Source organism: Poecile atricapillus, chromosome 3 (assembly GCF_030490865.1).
Source record: "Poecile atricapillus isolate bPoeAtr1 chromosome 3, bPoeAtr1.hap1, whole genome shotgun sequence".
Taxonomy (NCBI): domain Eukaryota; kingdom Metazoa; phylum Chordata; class Aves; order Passeriformes; family Paridae; genus Poecile; species Poecile atricapillus.
Window position 1 is genome coordinate 49,111,963 of NC_081251.1, and position 14,089 is coordinate 49,126,051.

The 14,089-nt window shown below is 39.1% G+C and overlaps 1 protein-coding gene across 2 annotated transcripts; it reads right to left on the minus strand.

Annotated features, from left to right (window-relative positions):
• Nucleotides 1-1,800: 1,800 nt before the first annotated feature.
• On the minus strand, nucleotides 1,801-13,284 carry GPRC6A (G protein-coupled receptor class C group 6 member A). 2 transcript variants are annotated; one of them, XM_058836916.1, is made up of 7 exons: nucleotides 12,890-13,284; nucleotides 11,631-11,934; nucleotides 10,721-10,759; nucleotides 8,995-9,822; nucleotides 6,423-6,635; nucleotides 4,898-5,021; nucleotides 1,801-3,816 (listed from the first exon to the last, which is right to left on the minus strand). In XM_058836916.1, the coding sequence occupies exons 1-7, from the start codon at nucleotides 13,081-13,083 to the stop codon at nucleotides 2,696-2,698; spliced, it is 2,823 nt and encodes a 940-aa protein (XP_058692899.1). In that variant the 5' UTR covers nucleotides 13,084-13,284; the 3' UTR covers nucleotides 1,801-2,695. The 2 variants fall into 2 exon arrangements, with proteins under 2 accessions (XP_058692899.1, XP_058692900.1); XM_058836917.1 differs by lacking the exon at nucleotides 10,721-10,759.
• Between the last annotated feature and the right edge of the window lie 805 nt (nucleotides 13,285-14,089).

Consider the following 14,089-nt stretch of genomic DNA (forward strand, 5'->3'; position numbering starts at 1 on the left):
CTATTAACAATGGATGACATAACCCCTAAAAAGGTTAAATAATGTTTACATCCAGAGCAGCCTCCTACTGACCTTGACAAGCAGCATTTTCCCATTCGATTTCTCTGTGAACAGTACTGTATTTGGAGACATTTATTCTCTCTGTTACCCTCGGAAATGGAAAACGTGCCTGTGGGATGTTAGTGTTTTGAGATGTGGTTTCAGGATCTTTCCAAAGTAAGCAAGCAGAAGGCCAGAAAAAAGTGCTGATCCCTTTGGCCTCACATGGCCTGACCTATGGGCCATGGCTCTGGGAGCACCAGGGTGACTTTGCTATGAATCTGGAAGGTGATTCCTGTTCTGTGCTCTGGGGATGAAAATCTGTTTCAGGCTCATATAATGTTCCCATGACTGGCAAGAGGAACAGTTAGGTTGCTGGAATATTTACTGCCCTGGGCCAGAGAATGTGCACAAATGATCCTTTAGCATAATAAACTGCTATTTTAAGCTTTCTCGTATCTTCTGTGTAGGGAAGCACAAGCCCTTTATGTTCTTCCTATATGTGATCACTTGCTTCTTGCAGACAAGGCATTTAAAAACATGTAGTACATCTTGCTATAATGTCTCTTTTTTGCTGCCAAGTCAAGCTTGCAAGCCTGTTACATCCTCTCTGCTCCACCATGGACTGTGCTTTGCACAGAAGACCTGAGTAGCTGGAGAATTAGAAGGAGCATGTAGGGCTCCTTTGAAATTCTGCCATATGTGATGTCTTTCCTCAGAGACACCTTGGTAGAGACCTTCATACTGCTGTCACCAGGCCCTGTTCATCAAGACATTCTCCTCATTGTCCTGCAGGACGAGTCCCCTACCATACACAGCTTTCAATCTAAAGGATGTTTCTAAGCAGGCTGAGGTCTACAGTGGAAACACCTTACAGGTATATGTTGTTCAAGGCCAAACATAACCTCATGGGGACAGGTAAGGAAATTAAGTGACCCAACTCAATTTTAAATATCAATATGGCTTTAATCATTCCCTTTCATATAGCTTCAAGGCATGCTACACTCAACACTTTTGAAAACAATAAACACAGGTACAACATTCCAGCCAAATTCACTTTTCTAACCAGCTGATTGCTGACAGTTGTGCATGTAATGTAAAGCTTTGCTTCTCTCTTTTAGGGGAAGACTTCTTGCTGCCTTGTCAGTCAAATTACAGGCATTTTAACTTATCATGCATAATTTCATATGCAGAAAGGTATTTGCCACAACTGAAGTATAAACAGCATTCAACATATAAATATATACATATAACACTTCATTCCTACAATCAGCAACATAACATATGTATTTACACAAATCTATATGTGAATTGCACTCTTGCCTTTCAAATTACTTTAAAATACCTTCATAGATACACAATATCAAGGATTCTAGTATTACCTCACAGTAACATGGCACAGAACTTAAAATAGCAAAGTTTCTATGTTCTGGGCTTTATGAATATGGAAAAGTATTTTCCTGTTCCTGTTCTGGTATTGACAACATAGCTCTGGTGTTTAAGCTCTGTCTGAAAAAGCTCTGTGGTACCATTACCCTGACAGAAAAATTCCTCCTTCTCTGAATGTGCCCTTTGCCTCTCACACAGAAGGCACAGCACAGCTGTGCTCATGGAACTACAGAGCAGAGACTCATCCAGTGCAGATCATGTAATCCTTGTGCTCTTTCTGTGTATCATAATAATGCATTGTCATGTTCTCATTAAAAATCACATTTTTAAAAAATATATATCAACCCCTTACATTTTCCAGGATGCACCCATGCTGGTCATTACATTATTTATGCTAATGAGAGGAATCAATTAGTGGTTTTCAGTTCTGCCATTACACATTGACTTTACACTCTCAAATAAAAGGACACCTGGGGCTTGCTCTCCTCATATATCAGAGGAGGTGAATGAGGTGAATCACTGTGTTTCTTCTGAGTATGGGGAAAAAAGGCAAATGAACATATGTATAACTACAGGGCTCCAGAAGAATTCTGTAATTTCTTTATAGATCTGTCTCTAGTTCATTACCATGCTGGTAAGCACAAGGGACCTTAAATGTTACTACAACACTCATCTGGAATAAGATGTGCAATTTTGGGAGGAAAACAAAAAAATTCACTGATACCAGATGAAAAGAGTTACTTTTGGAAGATCAGAAGAATGGAAAGCCTATCTTAAAAGTGGAGACTAAAGGACTGGATGTGTTTATCTTGGCAAACAAAGCCTGGGACAAGGTTCTCTTTGATCTGTAAAATGGGGCCAGATGAGAAGAAGAGCTCCTTAAACAAATGAGCATCAAAGAGGCAAAATAAGTGGGAAAGCTCATGTGGTCCCACTTCTATGACTGTGAGAAATAAAAATTTTGTGATGCTTCTGCCTCACTTGAGGAAGGGAGGTTGCAGAATAGGTTCCCACAGGTCTGTGTGGGCTGGATGGGGAAGGAAGGGAGCGGCTGAAGGAGACTGCACATCAGGGACTTTGCAGGAGCAAGGGATGGAGTCTGTGAGTCAGGAATGCCGTTCAGATCTGGTAATGGATAACCACCTAAGTACAGGAAAAGGTGTTTCACATGGCCTGCCCTCCTTGGGGATATCAAAAGGAAAGAGATCTGAAAGAGAAATGGCTCCCTAAAATGGCTTTTTAATTTCCAGTGCTTAACACTGGCCAGTCATATGCTGGAGACTCTTTTTCTGACCATACTCCTTGTAGCATTTTTAGGAAGAACTTTGCCTTTTATTAGTGGCTGCCTAGGCACTGGGAAATGGCAGTTTCCATTCACAGAGTCATTCTCAGTTTTACATGGCTCTGTGATAGTAGCTTGCAGGCTGGAAGACTTTGAATCTAAAGAAACCTGGCTAACAGCAACGCTGCCTGCACTCTTAGAGGAGTAAGTGTAAACCATTTTGAGAAAGGCAGATTTTGTGTTTGTCTCTTGCTTGTAAATGATGATATAGCATTTTGGAAGAAAAGTGCAGCAGAGGATTCCATAGTTAGATATTAAAACAACGATGATTTCCACTGCTGGCAAGTATTTGCCAAATGTAGTTGCGTAGACAGGGATAAATACGATCCATGCTATAAAGTAAATTAGCATGCCAAAAGTGATGAATTTAGCTTCATTGTAATTCTCTGGCAACTTCCTACCTTTAAAGGCAAATATGAAGCAAATAAATGCTAGGGCAGCGATGTAGCCCAACATAATCCCAAAAGCTACAATGGACCCCTCATTGCATTCCAGTATTATTGCTCTTGGGATTGAGAAATTTTGATTTACAAAAGGTGTGTTAAATATTAGCCAGAAGGTGCAAATGATAACTTGAATTCCAGTGCAGGTGACCACAGTGGGAATAGGTTTATACATGCATTTCAGGAAATTTTGAAGCTTGGGATCAAAGCTGAAAGCTAATAAAATTTTTAGTGACTTTATTAAAATACATGAAATGCAGAGTGTAAAACTTATGCCAAAGAGTGCTTGCCTAGTTTTACATTTGAATTCTGTGGGTACATCTATGAAGAAGACAGTGCTTAAAAAAATTAAGAAGTGGCTGAAGAGAATAATATAGCAGACAGTCAGACCACCAGATGCCTTTACGACTGGTGTGTCCAAGTTTTTGGTAAATATTACACAAACGGACAAAACCAACACAACCCCAAAAGCAGAGAGGAGGAGGAGGAAGATAGCAAACCAGTCAGTCCAGGCAAGGAAATAGATTGTCTTTCTGTAGCACGTGGAGCTGTTGATGGGAGCCCAGTAGGTTTTGTTGTTACATCGGTAGCAGTAATCCATGTCTGGAAGCAGACAAAAAAGGAAGACGTCTTAGAACCCCGAAGTTAATAAACTGCAAAGCGGATTGTAGGGACTTGAGATAAAGGAGCAATGTGGGAAGGGATGCTAAAGGGAAAAGATGTGTCTGACTGCTCCTGATTGCGGCCGTCGCTGTCCAGGGGGAGGAGCTGCAGGGCTGCGGTGGCAGTGGCACAAGGAGCTAAGGACAAGTGCCTGGAGCTCCCTCGCAGCGGGGAGCAAGCCTTGCTTGGTACATTTGTTTTGCAATTCCTATTCTCTGGTATGGAGAAATTTCACAATTAATTGAATAAGAAGATAAAATTAACTTTTCTTCTGCTCTCAGTATATTAAAAGTGCATGCTACCTTAATTTTCTTAATTCCATCTCCTCCATATTTAATTTTCCCCTTTAAAAGATTTTGCTTAAACCAGTGGTAAAGTATACATCAGATTTGGTACTAGAAAATATTGCTGTACAGTCATATCAAATTGCACAGTACTCTGAGGTAAGACACAAAATGTGCTGTTAAGCAAAATAAATAACTTTGAATTTCATAGATTCATAGGCTTGTAGAATGGTTTGGGTTGGAAGGGACTTTCAAAGACCATCTAGTCCCAGCTCCTGAGCTGGGGTATGGACACCTTTCACTACACCAGGTTGCCCAGAGCTCCGTCCTGCCTGGTCTTGAACACTTCTGAGAATGAGGCAACCACAACAACTTCTCTGGACAACACATTCCAGTGCCTCACCACACAGAAAGTAAAGAAATTGCTCCTTACTGGACTGAATATACTACAGAAAGATAGGGAAGAAAAGCTCTATTTAATGAGAGTAAATCTCACTGAAAAATCAGCCAGAATTTCCATCCTAGCAAAGGGTAATGCTAGTCAGCTTGAAAATCTAATTTTTTTAAACTTGGCCTTTTAAGAAGAATTTATACCAAGTTTTACAGGAAACTGATCATAGAAAAATATTTAAATCCCATTCCAAAATTTAACACAAGGTTCTCAAGGCACATTATATCCAAGCAAAACAATTGCATTGATGTATAAATAAACCTTTATTTGGATACAAATTTTTTACCTGTTTGGTTGCTGTAATGGTTTTCTGGGCAGTAAATACACTCATAGCAGCATGTGTGTGGACTTTCTGTAACCTTTTTTACCTGGCCTGGCCTGCAGTGCTGGGAACATGTTGACTGAACCTTCTGCAATGTGCAGAGGGAAAAAAAAAGAGATCATCATCTCAGGTACAGCTAATTACAAGAGAGCATTAATATAAACCTCCAGGATTTTTGAAATTTATATTTCTTTTCATATCATACATATTTTAAGGAAATCTGAAAATTATGTTGAAAAAGAGACGTTGTAGAATCAAATTTCTTGTATTTCCTCAACACAGTCAATGAGTAATACAATGGGGCATTATTTACCTGATAATTTTATTTTTGGGCCCTGAATGCTAATCCCTGGATTTGTGTGTACCTTTAAAATCTAGATCAAAGTCTTTCATTCAGCTTTGAACCTGTGTTTACTGGGGATCATCTTCAAAGAACACACAGAAGCATCTGATGGGGAATTTGAGTGAGCTGCTTCACAAATGAGATCCTGATACTCTCATACTTTCAGCTGCTCAGAGCCCAGGATGGACACCTTGCCCTGAAGAAGACAATTCGGAGGATGCTCTGTACTGCAGCTCTGGCACTCCTGACCCGTGTCAGCTTATCCCTGAGTCATGAAGCTCCACTCCTGAGTGTGTGATCAGGGCCTTCTCTTGAGGTCTCACTTCAGGTCTTCCTTCCAAAGACTATTTTTTGTCAAATGATCTGTCCTGAGGCACATTGCAATCTCCTCTCCTTCCAAGATGGTCTTTACAATGAGGTGGAGACGTTTCCTTGCACCACAAAGAGGCACAAAGTTTCAGGTTTCCTTTTGTCCTCAGCTAAGTTCACATGTGGAGAATTCAGTCCACCTAGTAAACAGCCTCTCCCTGTCCCATTAGTGGGGAATGCCTTGCAACTCAGACCTCCACCTATGCACAGAGGACATTGTCCAGCTGGAACTGGCCAGAGCCACCCACCAGTCCTGTCTACACCAGTGCTGGGGCTCCAGATGGCACCACCTACTCATGTTACTGACCCCCTGCACTAACAGGAGCAAATAAACACCAAAACCTTTTTTTTGTTTGTTTGTTTGTTGGGGTTTTTTTGGGTTTTTTTTAAACAATAAAGCCAACACATCTGAACCTTCGTTTAAAAAAAAAAAAGGTAGTACATAAGTGAGGGCTTTTTTACACACTATCATTTTTTTATTTTAAAATCCCTTTGTAAGCTTCTGGAATAGCATCCTTAGGATGGACATAACCTTCTAGGGGCATTCTGGAGAAATAAATACATTTTGTATCATTGAGCCTACTCACAGGCTAACATGCATCTCAGGGTGTATGAAAAGGGTTGAATAAACTCAGAACGGATTATTTGCTCTAAGAGGAAAACATTAAACCACACAAGAGATTTCTAGCTGACACATGCTTCAGTTGCAAGTGCTGCAGGGAGAAAAAAATTATTTGAAACAAATTTCACGCAATATGTCAGCAAATCAAAAGTTACCTTCAAAGCCAGAAAATCTTTTTTTTTCTCTTCATCCTCAAAAATAAAGCCACCTTTCTCTGCGTCATATTCTGCCATAGTGATGATTTCCATGTGGCCATCAATTTCTTTCCAAAGAAGGACATCATAGCTGGTGCTCATATCTCCATTGGAGTCAAACTTGACTTCCTTATCATCATCAATGACGATAACTTTTTTAAGTTCTTCAAGGAGCTGTACATAAGTGTAAGGAGTGATAACATACAGTACCAGTATCATGTCAGTGTGACAAACTGAGTAGTTTAACATATGATAATTTGATTTGATAACATCAAGTTAAAAAAGAAATGCTTTTAGAAGTAAGAGAAAAATTAAAATTCAAATTAATTTTGTTTACAGAATTACATTCTATGTAATTGAACCTTGTTGGCCTTAAAAATCTATTAATAAAAAGAATAATAATTTCATAAAATCGTAATAATAGGGTTATTTTTTTCCAGCCTTGAAAATTTTGGTGTGATATTCAGTGAGAAAATATTTTTGCATGCAAAAACTAAGAATCTTTAGGTACTCCCCTTCTTGTAAAGAACAGTGGTGGACAGTGCGCCCAGAGTCAATCTGGGCAACGTTTGCTTCCAGAGTAAGTTCCCTTAACATGTCTGGAAGTTTCTAGCACTGTTCCCAGCTGTGACTCTGGCTGAAATTGTGCATGGCAAGGTGAGATTCAGAACTGTCAATAATCAAAGAACAATATACGCCAATTTGCTCAGATGACGAGATCAATGGCACAATGGCAACAATACACAGTAAGGCTGTATTTGATAGGTCACAGGAAATACCAAACCAAAGATGCTTTCTTAAGGCAACTGTCCAGCTTCATATTGCAATCCATTCTGTTCAACAGGGGAAAACTTCTGCCTCCCTCATCACAGACAGCTCAAACAAGGTCTGTGTGAATCTAGAAAAGGATGGGTTAAGGCACATTATGTATATATATATCCCTATTCCCAGTTCATGGGGAGATCATAGGAGTACTCCCATTTGCTGCCATGGTTCTTAATCGAAGCACAAGCTTTATTATTTTGCAGGCCTAGTGATTTTTGGCAACAGTAATTAAGTGACAAGAAAAAAGATTCAGTGTTTGGTGAAAGGCTGAGTTCAACTGCATTTGAAAAGCATGCTCTTACTTGGGTCCATTTGTGATATTCATAGCATTTAACTAACACAATTAAATGTGCTGACAGGTATACTACCTCAATAGGCTTTGTCAAATATATGTAACACATCTGGTGTGTATAATATGTCATTTTTTCATTTTTTAATGTAATTTATTTGAGTGCTTATATAATTTATGAAGAACTGGTATGTTTCTAACCAATTTGATTGGTGCATTTTATTTGGATGATGCATAGTTGTGTGGAACTGAATAGGGTTTTTTATTATATATACTCAGACTAGTAATTTAATTCTTGTCTTCTCCACTTTTTCAATTTGTCTAACATTATGAGACCACCAGAGCTTTTTGAATACATCTTGAGTTTCAGAGAGAAGGGGCTAATATTTAGCAACATTTTGGTGCAACTGGTTATTATTTTTGCAGTGTATAACAACAATCACTCTATTGTTTCTTTGTATATGGAGATGTATGATATGGATTATTTGGATCCCAAGGTTTTTCTGTAGATATATACCCCCCTTCCTAGAGGATTGAATTTTCATGTAGAAGAAACATGTTATGAAAACATCACGGGGGAAATAACTATCTCTTTCAGTTCCCTTCACAAGCACTTAGCAACTTAGAAGGACTTTCAATTTGGATGGTTTGGAATTTAGTCCAGTTATTATGTAAATGTAGCTCCATAAATATGCATTCCCACAAAGTAGTCCTGAATTTGTCACATTAGAGTTTATTAATTCATGGAAAAGTCTGATTGTTACTGGGTTATTGGTTAGTTGTTTTTTGTTTTTTTCAAATCCTGTATCTGGGTTTGACCTGCCCTGACCTAGGATAAGAGGTCAGAGCAAATCAGAGCAACAAATCAGAGTGCTTCAGAGGTTGTTTGACTTTTAAATGAACATTTGTTTAATCCTCTGAGTAAAAGTGTGTAAAAGTGAATAGTCCTGAGCAGGTTGTTGGGTAAAAGGTCAGGTCAGGTTTACTTGGCTGATTTTTCCTCTTCTTTACCCACCCAGTAGTGTGATAACAAGTACCTCACCCATCTTAGACATTATGTCTTTATATATGCCAAGATCAGACAGAAGTACAATGTATTACATTTTCAGTTTCAAGTAGAGACTCATTGTAGAGGAAAATACTTCAATTAAGACAAAACAGATACAATGGTGAGAGAAAGAGAGAAAGGAAAATTGAGACTCTTTGGTGATTGCTCCTATCCTGCAGTATCCCCATCTCTCAAGAGATGGTTTGCAGCAATGGTTTGCAGCAATGGGACCAACTACTATTGGTCAAATAGCTGATAAGTCATTTAGTTGTTTAGTAAAAGGCCCGAGATTTTATCTCCAGGAACATGGGAGCAAAAATGTGATGAAAGTTAGGCAGAGAGAATGAGACCTGAAAGAATTAGCATCATACCTCCCAGGGAGTAAAGGCAGATGGATCCTTGCAGTCTCTGTCTTTGCATTGCCCTTTAATGGCATGAGCTATAGCATAGACTGCAAGTATAGTACTATGGATAAATCCTGGTTCAACATTGGCATTCAAAAAATCATCTCTCCAGATCTGAGGTTTACTCCCATCATTTTCCAATAGATCATCCTGGGATTGGTTTGCAATGCATGTTTGAAAATCATGATATTCCAGGTGTGCACAGATTGACAAAAGCATAATATATTCACGTAAAAACTTGTTGTTTTCAGTGGGCTTTTCATGAAGGTTTCTCAGAAACTCTTGGAATGAGGAGACATCCCCACTTTTAAATCCAAATCCCACAACTGTTCCTAGCTGTCTGATATTGGGAATTGTACTGATCTTGACTGCAGCTGACCAGTTATCACTGGCAATCCAGATTTTATTAACATTCCTCTCAATTGCCTTCTTGAATAGTTTGAGCACGTGGAACTGTCTCATAAAGACAACAATAACATTTACTCTTGTTTCCTTGACAATCTTCTCAATTGCATTATCAACTTTGGTGTGAAAGGTGCTGTCAGAGAGATAGGCTGGCAGCATCTCTTTAAAGGCTATGCAAACATTGTTTGCCATGGCCTGGACCCCAAAGCTCTCCAGAGCGAACCGCCCATTGTCATCATCAGTGGCTATTACTCCGATCCAGTTCCACCCAGATTCACAGATCAAACGAGTCATTGCTCTCGTCTGGTGAAAATCACTGGGGATAGTCCTGAAGAAAGAAGGAAACCTGATTTTGTCACTGAGGATTTCAGCTGATGATGCAGGACTGACCTAGGAAGAGCGAACAATTCAGTTATGGATGCAGTCTCCTCCAAAGTATGCCAAGAGAGCCAAAGCTGCCATGATTGCTCTTTCTTCCCACCTGACCTGGGCTCCCTCCTCCTGAGAGTGAGCATCAACCAGTTGCAGCCAAAGGGGGCAGGTTCTCTCCCTCTGCTCTTAGGATGCAGACTTGTGCCCCGTACCAGTTACACTTTTTTTTCCACTCTCTTCCACACAATTCAGTAAAGGCCCAGAGCAAAATCTTTCAAAGTGGATATGGCAGAATTGATGGCATAAAAATTTTGGTTTACTCCTTTCAGATACAGTTAACATGTTCTTCAAAACAATATTTAAAATATTGGCTATTTTTGAGTCTCTATTCTAATTGCTAGAACTCTTGTAGTATTTTCCTATCACAGAGTGTGTTAGTATGGTTCACACATATATAGATGTATATTTTCTCCCTAATATTTAATTATAATATTTCAAATGGATCATTAAATCTGTTGGGAGGCTTTCAACAGACAAACAGTAACTGATAATACAAAATGCTATAATTCTTTCATACAAATGATTTATTATATTTTTTCTTGTGAATGTAGCTAGAAAACATAAAAAGAACATTGCTATTTAAATCTCTCCTGTTTTAACCCTTTCTTACTTTTTTGCTGGAACTTTTTTTCCGCTATATTGCTTGACAGATCTTAAAAAATAAATTTAAGCTTTCCAAAACGAGAGTCCCCTCACTGGAGGGGATACCAAAATCTTACTGTGTCAGAACACTGCAGGTGCTATTGATAAGAAAAATCTGTTGGCTCCCATTTTCCATCTATGCCCTACTGCAGATTTTTGTAGTCACTTGCCTTTTGATTATGTTCAAGTGTGGCATTTTAGTTTTCATACTTACTACAGTTCCTGTGGTGGCGTTGGAGGTCAGAATTACTTCCTACCATTGCAGAGGAGAAGATTCAGTTAGAAGTTATCTTTAGTTCAGATTTTATGTCTTTTCCATTTATTTGGTTAATTTATATCTATTGCCAAAACCAAAAATCTGCAAGATAGTGTGGCTCTGCTTCTTTCTTGTTAGTCCTAGCCTTGACCCCAATTCATTAACAAGGGTGACAGTAGGAAGGTCAGCATGGGCCTAAGCACAAATGTGGGAATATGCTAGTCCTAGAGAAGTCAGAAATAGAAAAGGATATTTTGGGAAGGACTAGTGTGGATCTGAACTGTTGTATTCCTTCACTTCTACAATTGTTTGAAGAGTACCAGGAGTAAATCTTTGTTTTAGAGCAATCTTCCTCACTTCCCTGTCCATAGTTTTAACTGACTCCAGCACCTAATTTCTCTTGGGCTGCAGAGAATTCCTGAATTTCTGGCCAGATTTCATCTGGTCTCCCTTTTTTTTTTTTTTCTTTTCTAGCTTGAGACTGAGTGTTGCTATACTCACCACCAGGCAAATTTGATGGCAGCTGTAACTTTGCTGCCTGAGTGAAGTCCTTGAGCGTAATCCAAGGTACATTGGAGTAACCAGGACTGATTAAAGGCACAGCCAGGCTGGCAAGAGCCCAACACAACCCTGAAAAAACACTTTGATAAATGTGCCTTGGGTATATAAAATATCCTCTATTGCCTTTGTTTGGGCAAGTGAATCAAGGCTTCCACTTGAAGCCCACCCATTCTGAGCTCCTTAGGATAAACCAAATCCTGCCCTGTAGTAAATATGTGGCTTTTGCAATTCCTGGGATCAGAGCCTGTATTCTTAGAATGGTAAATCTGAACCTCTGTCCAAAATAAAATAATTGCCTCAAACCTACCTGTGGGATTAATTGCAAAGCCAACAGCCTTGACACTGCCATCGACACCTCCGAGTAGCTGGCTCCAGTGACTGCCTTGACTCTCGGGATGTAGTCTGAATAGTTACACTTGAACTCCACAGCATCCTCAGAAGAATTGATTTTAGACAGAAATCTCAGAGCAGATGCCATGGCTTTTGTAACTTCTGCACACGTGTCGTAGATTTCATAGCCCAGAGTAACTCCAGATAACAGCGTTGAGTTGTTGATGGATTCAATAGCATGTATCATTGCAAGCGTCTGAAGAAAAACTTGGATTTCAAAGCTGGCAGAGAAACATAAGTGGTATTTTTTAGAAAAACTGCTGGAAGCAAGGGTGAAGCAATTCTGTTATGAGTATATCCCTTAGAATTTTACTACTGCTGAGAAGAACTGATGGGTAGTAAGTTTTGTGTGATTTGCTTGGTTTTAGTGTACAAAAGATTAAAAACCATACTTTTTTTCTCATTTAATGGGAGACTAAGTAAAATAAACACAAAGCTTAAAATATACCTGAATAATTTTTTTTTTCTCTGGAAAAGAAAAAGGTACTAAAAGTTTAATTTTCATGATACATGAAAATTTGCAAGTGGTATCTTCAGGAAACTTCTGTCAGAGTCAGTGAAGATTTTCCAGCTTACTTCACCTGCCCAGTAAGTTTTTTAAAAACATATTTATTTTCTCCAAAAGCATGAAGCAAAGGAAAGGAAACACTAAATATTTCAGAATAGAAGACAATATTTTAGACATCGAGGTTTCTAGTGGTTACATTGGTATTCTAAAATACTCTTCAGACCTGATGAAGTTAGCCCAGATATTTCCCCTCATCTCCAGTGGATGTTATAACAGGTGATTAAGAAGGCTATTTGATTATCTATGAAGATTGAAATAGGATCAAGAATTGAAAGATGAAATATTAATATATGAATTAATATATGAATTGAAATATTGAAATTGAAATAGGATCAAAATATCTATGTACAACCAAGATATTTCTTGTAAATGCAAATACAACAGACAAAATGCTCATTCCCTTCCTCAGTAAGGTGCAGTATTTTTTATTTTAACTTGGCCATGTTCTGTCAGCTTGTTTTAGTTTAATGAAATTTATGTGATGTCCAAGGAATTTTTAGACTAAGCAAAGCCAGAGAACCAGAATTTGTTGACCTTAATATAAGAGCTACATGTACAGTGTCAGTGCTCTCTTCTTTGCAATATGTGTAATTTCCAGTATTACTCACCCAGCACAATTCTGAATTACTGGCTTGATGGGATCTTCTTCTGGATGCAGCATTTCACTGTGAACTGCAAACAATCCTCCAATAATGATGTCCCCTGGAGAACTGGCACCCACAAAGTCATCAGCATTCTGGCAGGAGAAAGCAAAGTCGATGCTGAGCACAAAGCAGGGGATCAAAAAGAAAACAAATGCCATGAGTCTGTTTTGCTCGCTCACTCCCAGCTCTGAGTCAATCAAGCCGTAGCGCCAACAAGGGCTCCTGTGTCATCTGTAAAGAGCAGAAAAGAACAAAGGCTGCACTCAAAAGCTGGTCACACCTCATAAGGTGCTTGTATTTGCCTCACTGGACAAGGCTATTTTATTGAAGGTACTAAAGCAGTGCTGTCACATAAACTGTGAGGGTGCAGGGATGTGAGAGTGGAGAGGGAGGGAGAAACATAAATGAGTTTGAAAGGAAATGCTGGACATTAAATCTCTTATGTTGTGTTCAAAGTTTCTGATACCTTATCTGAAACACGTGGCAAATATTTTGGTATAAATTTGGGCTTGTTTTGAATTCCTTCCAACTGAGTGCAGTGTGCAAAGAAGTAATCATGTAATATGGTAGTAGCGATACTGCTGTGACAATGTTTTAAGAATCTGGTCCAAAGAATGCTAAAATATAAAAGACTCCCCTGTCACAGTGTGCTTTATATCAGACTCAAAAATCCCAACCCCAAACTACCAAAAGACTTCTCTCAAACCCTTTTATGCTTTTAAATCCTTGTATAAAAATTATTTGGATAAGTTAATATTCATGATTCTGAGGCACATGTCCTAGGGACTTCAGTGGGCTTTGGATCAGGTTCCGTATTTGCAAACCAGGCCAAGTCTGCTGTGACAAACACAGAACAGTGGGAAACAATAATAAATTATTCCTAGTTTTTGCTTTCTTCCCCTTCTGACTGAAGGCATCAGCTCACAAACAGAAACTCCTGGGCTGTGGGAGGAATGGGAAGTGGCTGTTCTCACCACCACTGTTCCCCTCAGATTTACAGGAATCAGATGCTGTGCCAGAAGGGAACTCGGGGGAAAGAGAAGCAGAAGCTGGACTCTCAGCTTTCATAAACCCCAACTTAAACATCAAAGTGAACCTCCTTAGGACAGAAACATGACTTATGCTAATGAATACCAATCTGTGTGAGGGACACAGATCTGACAA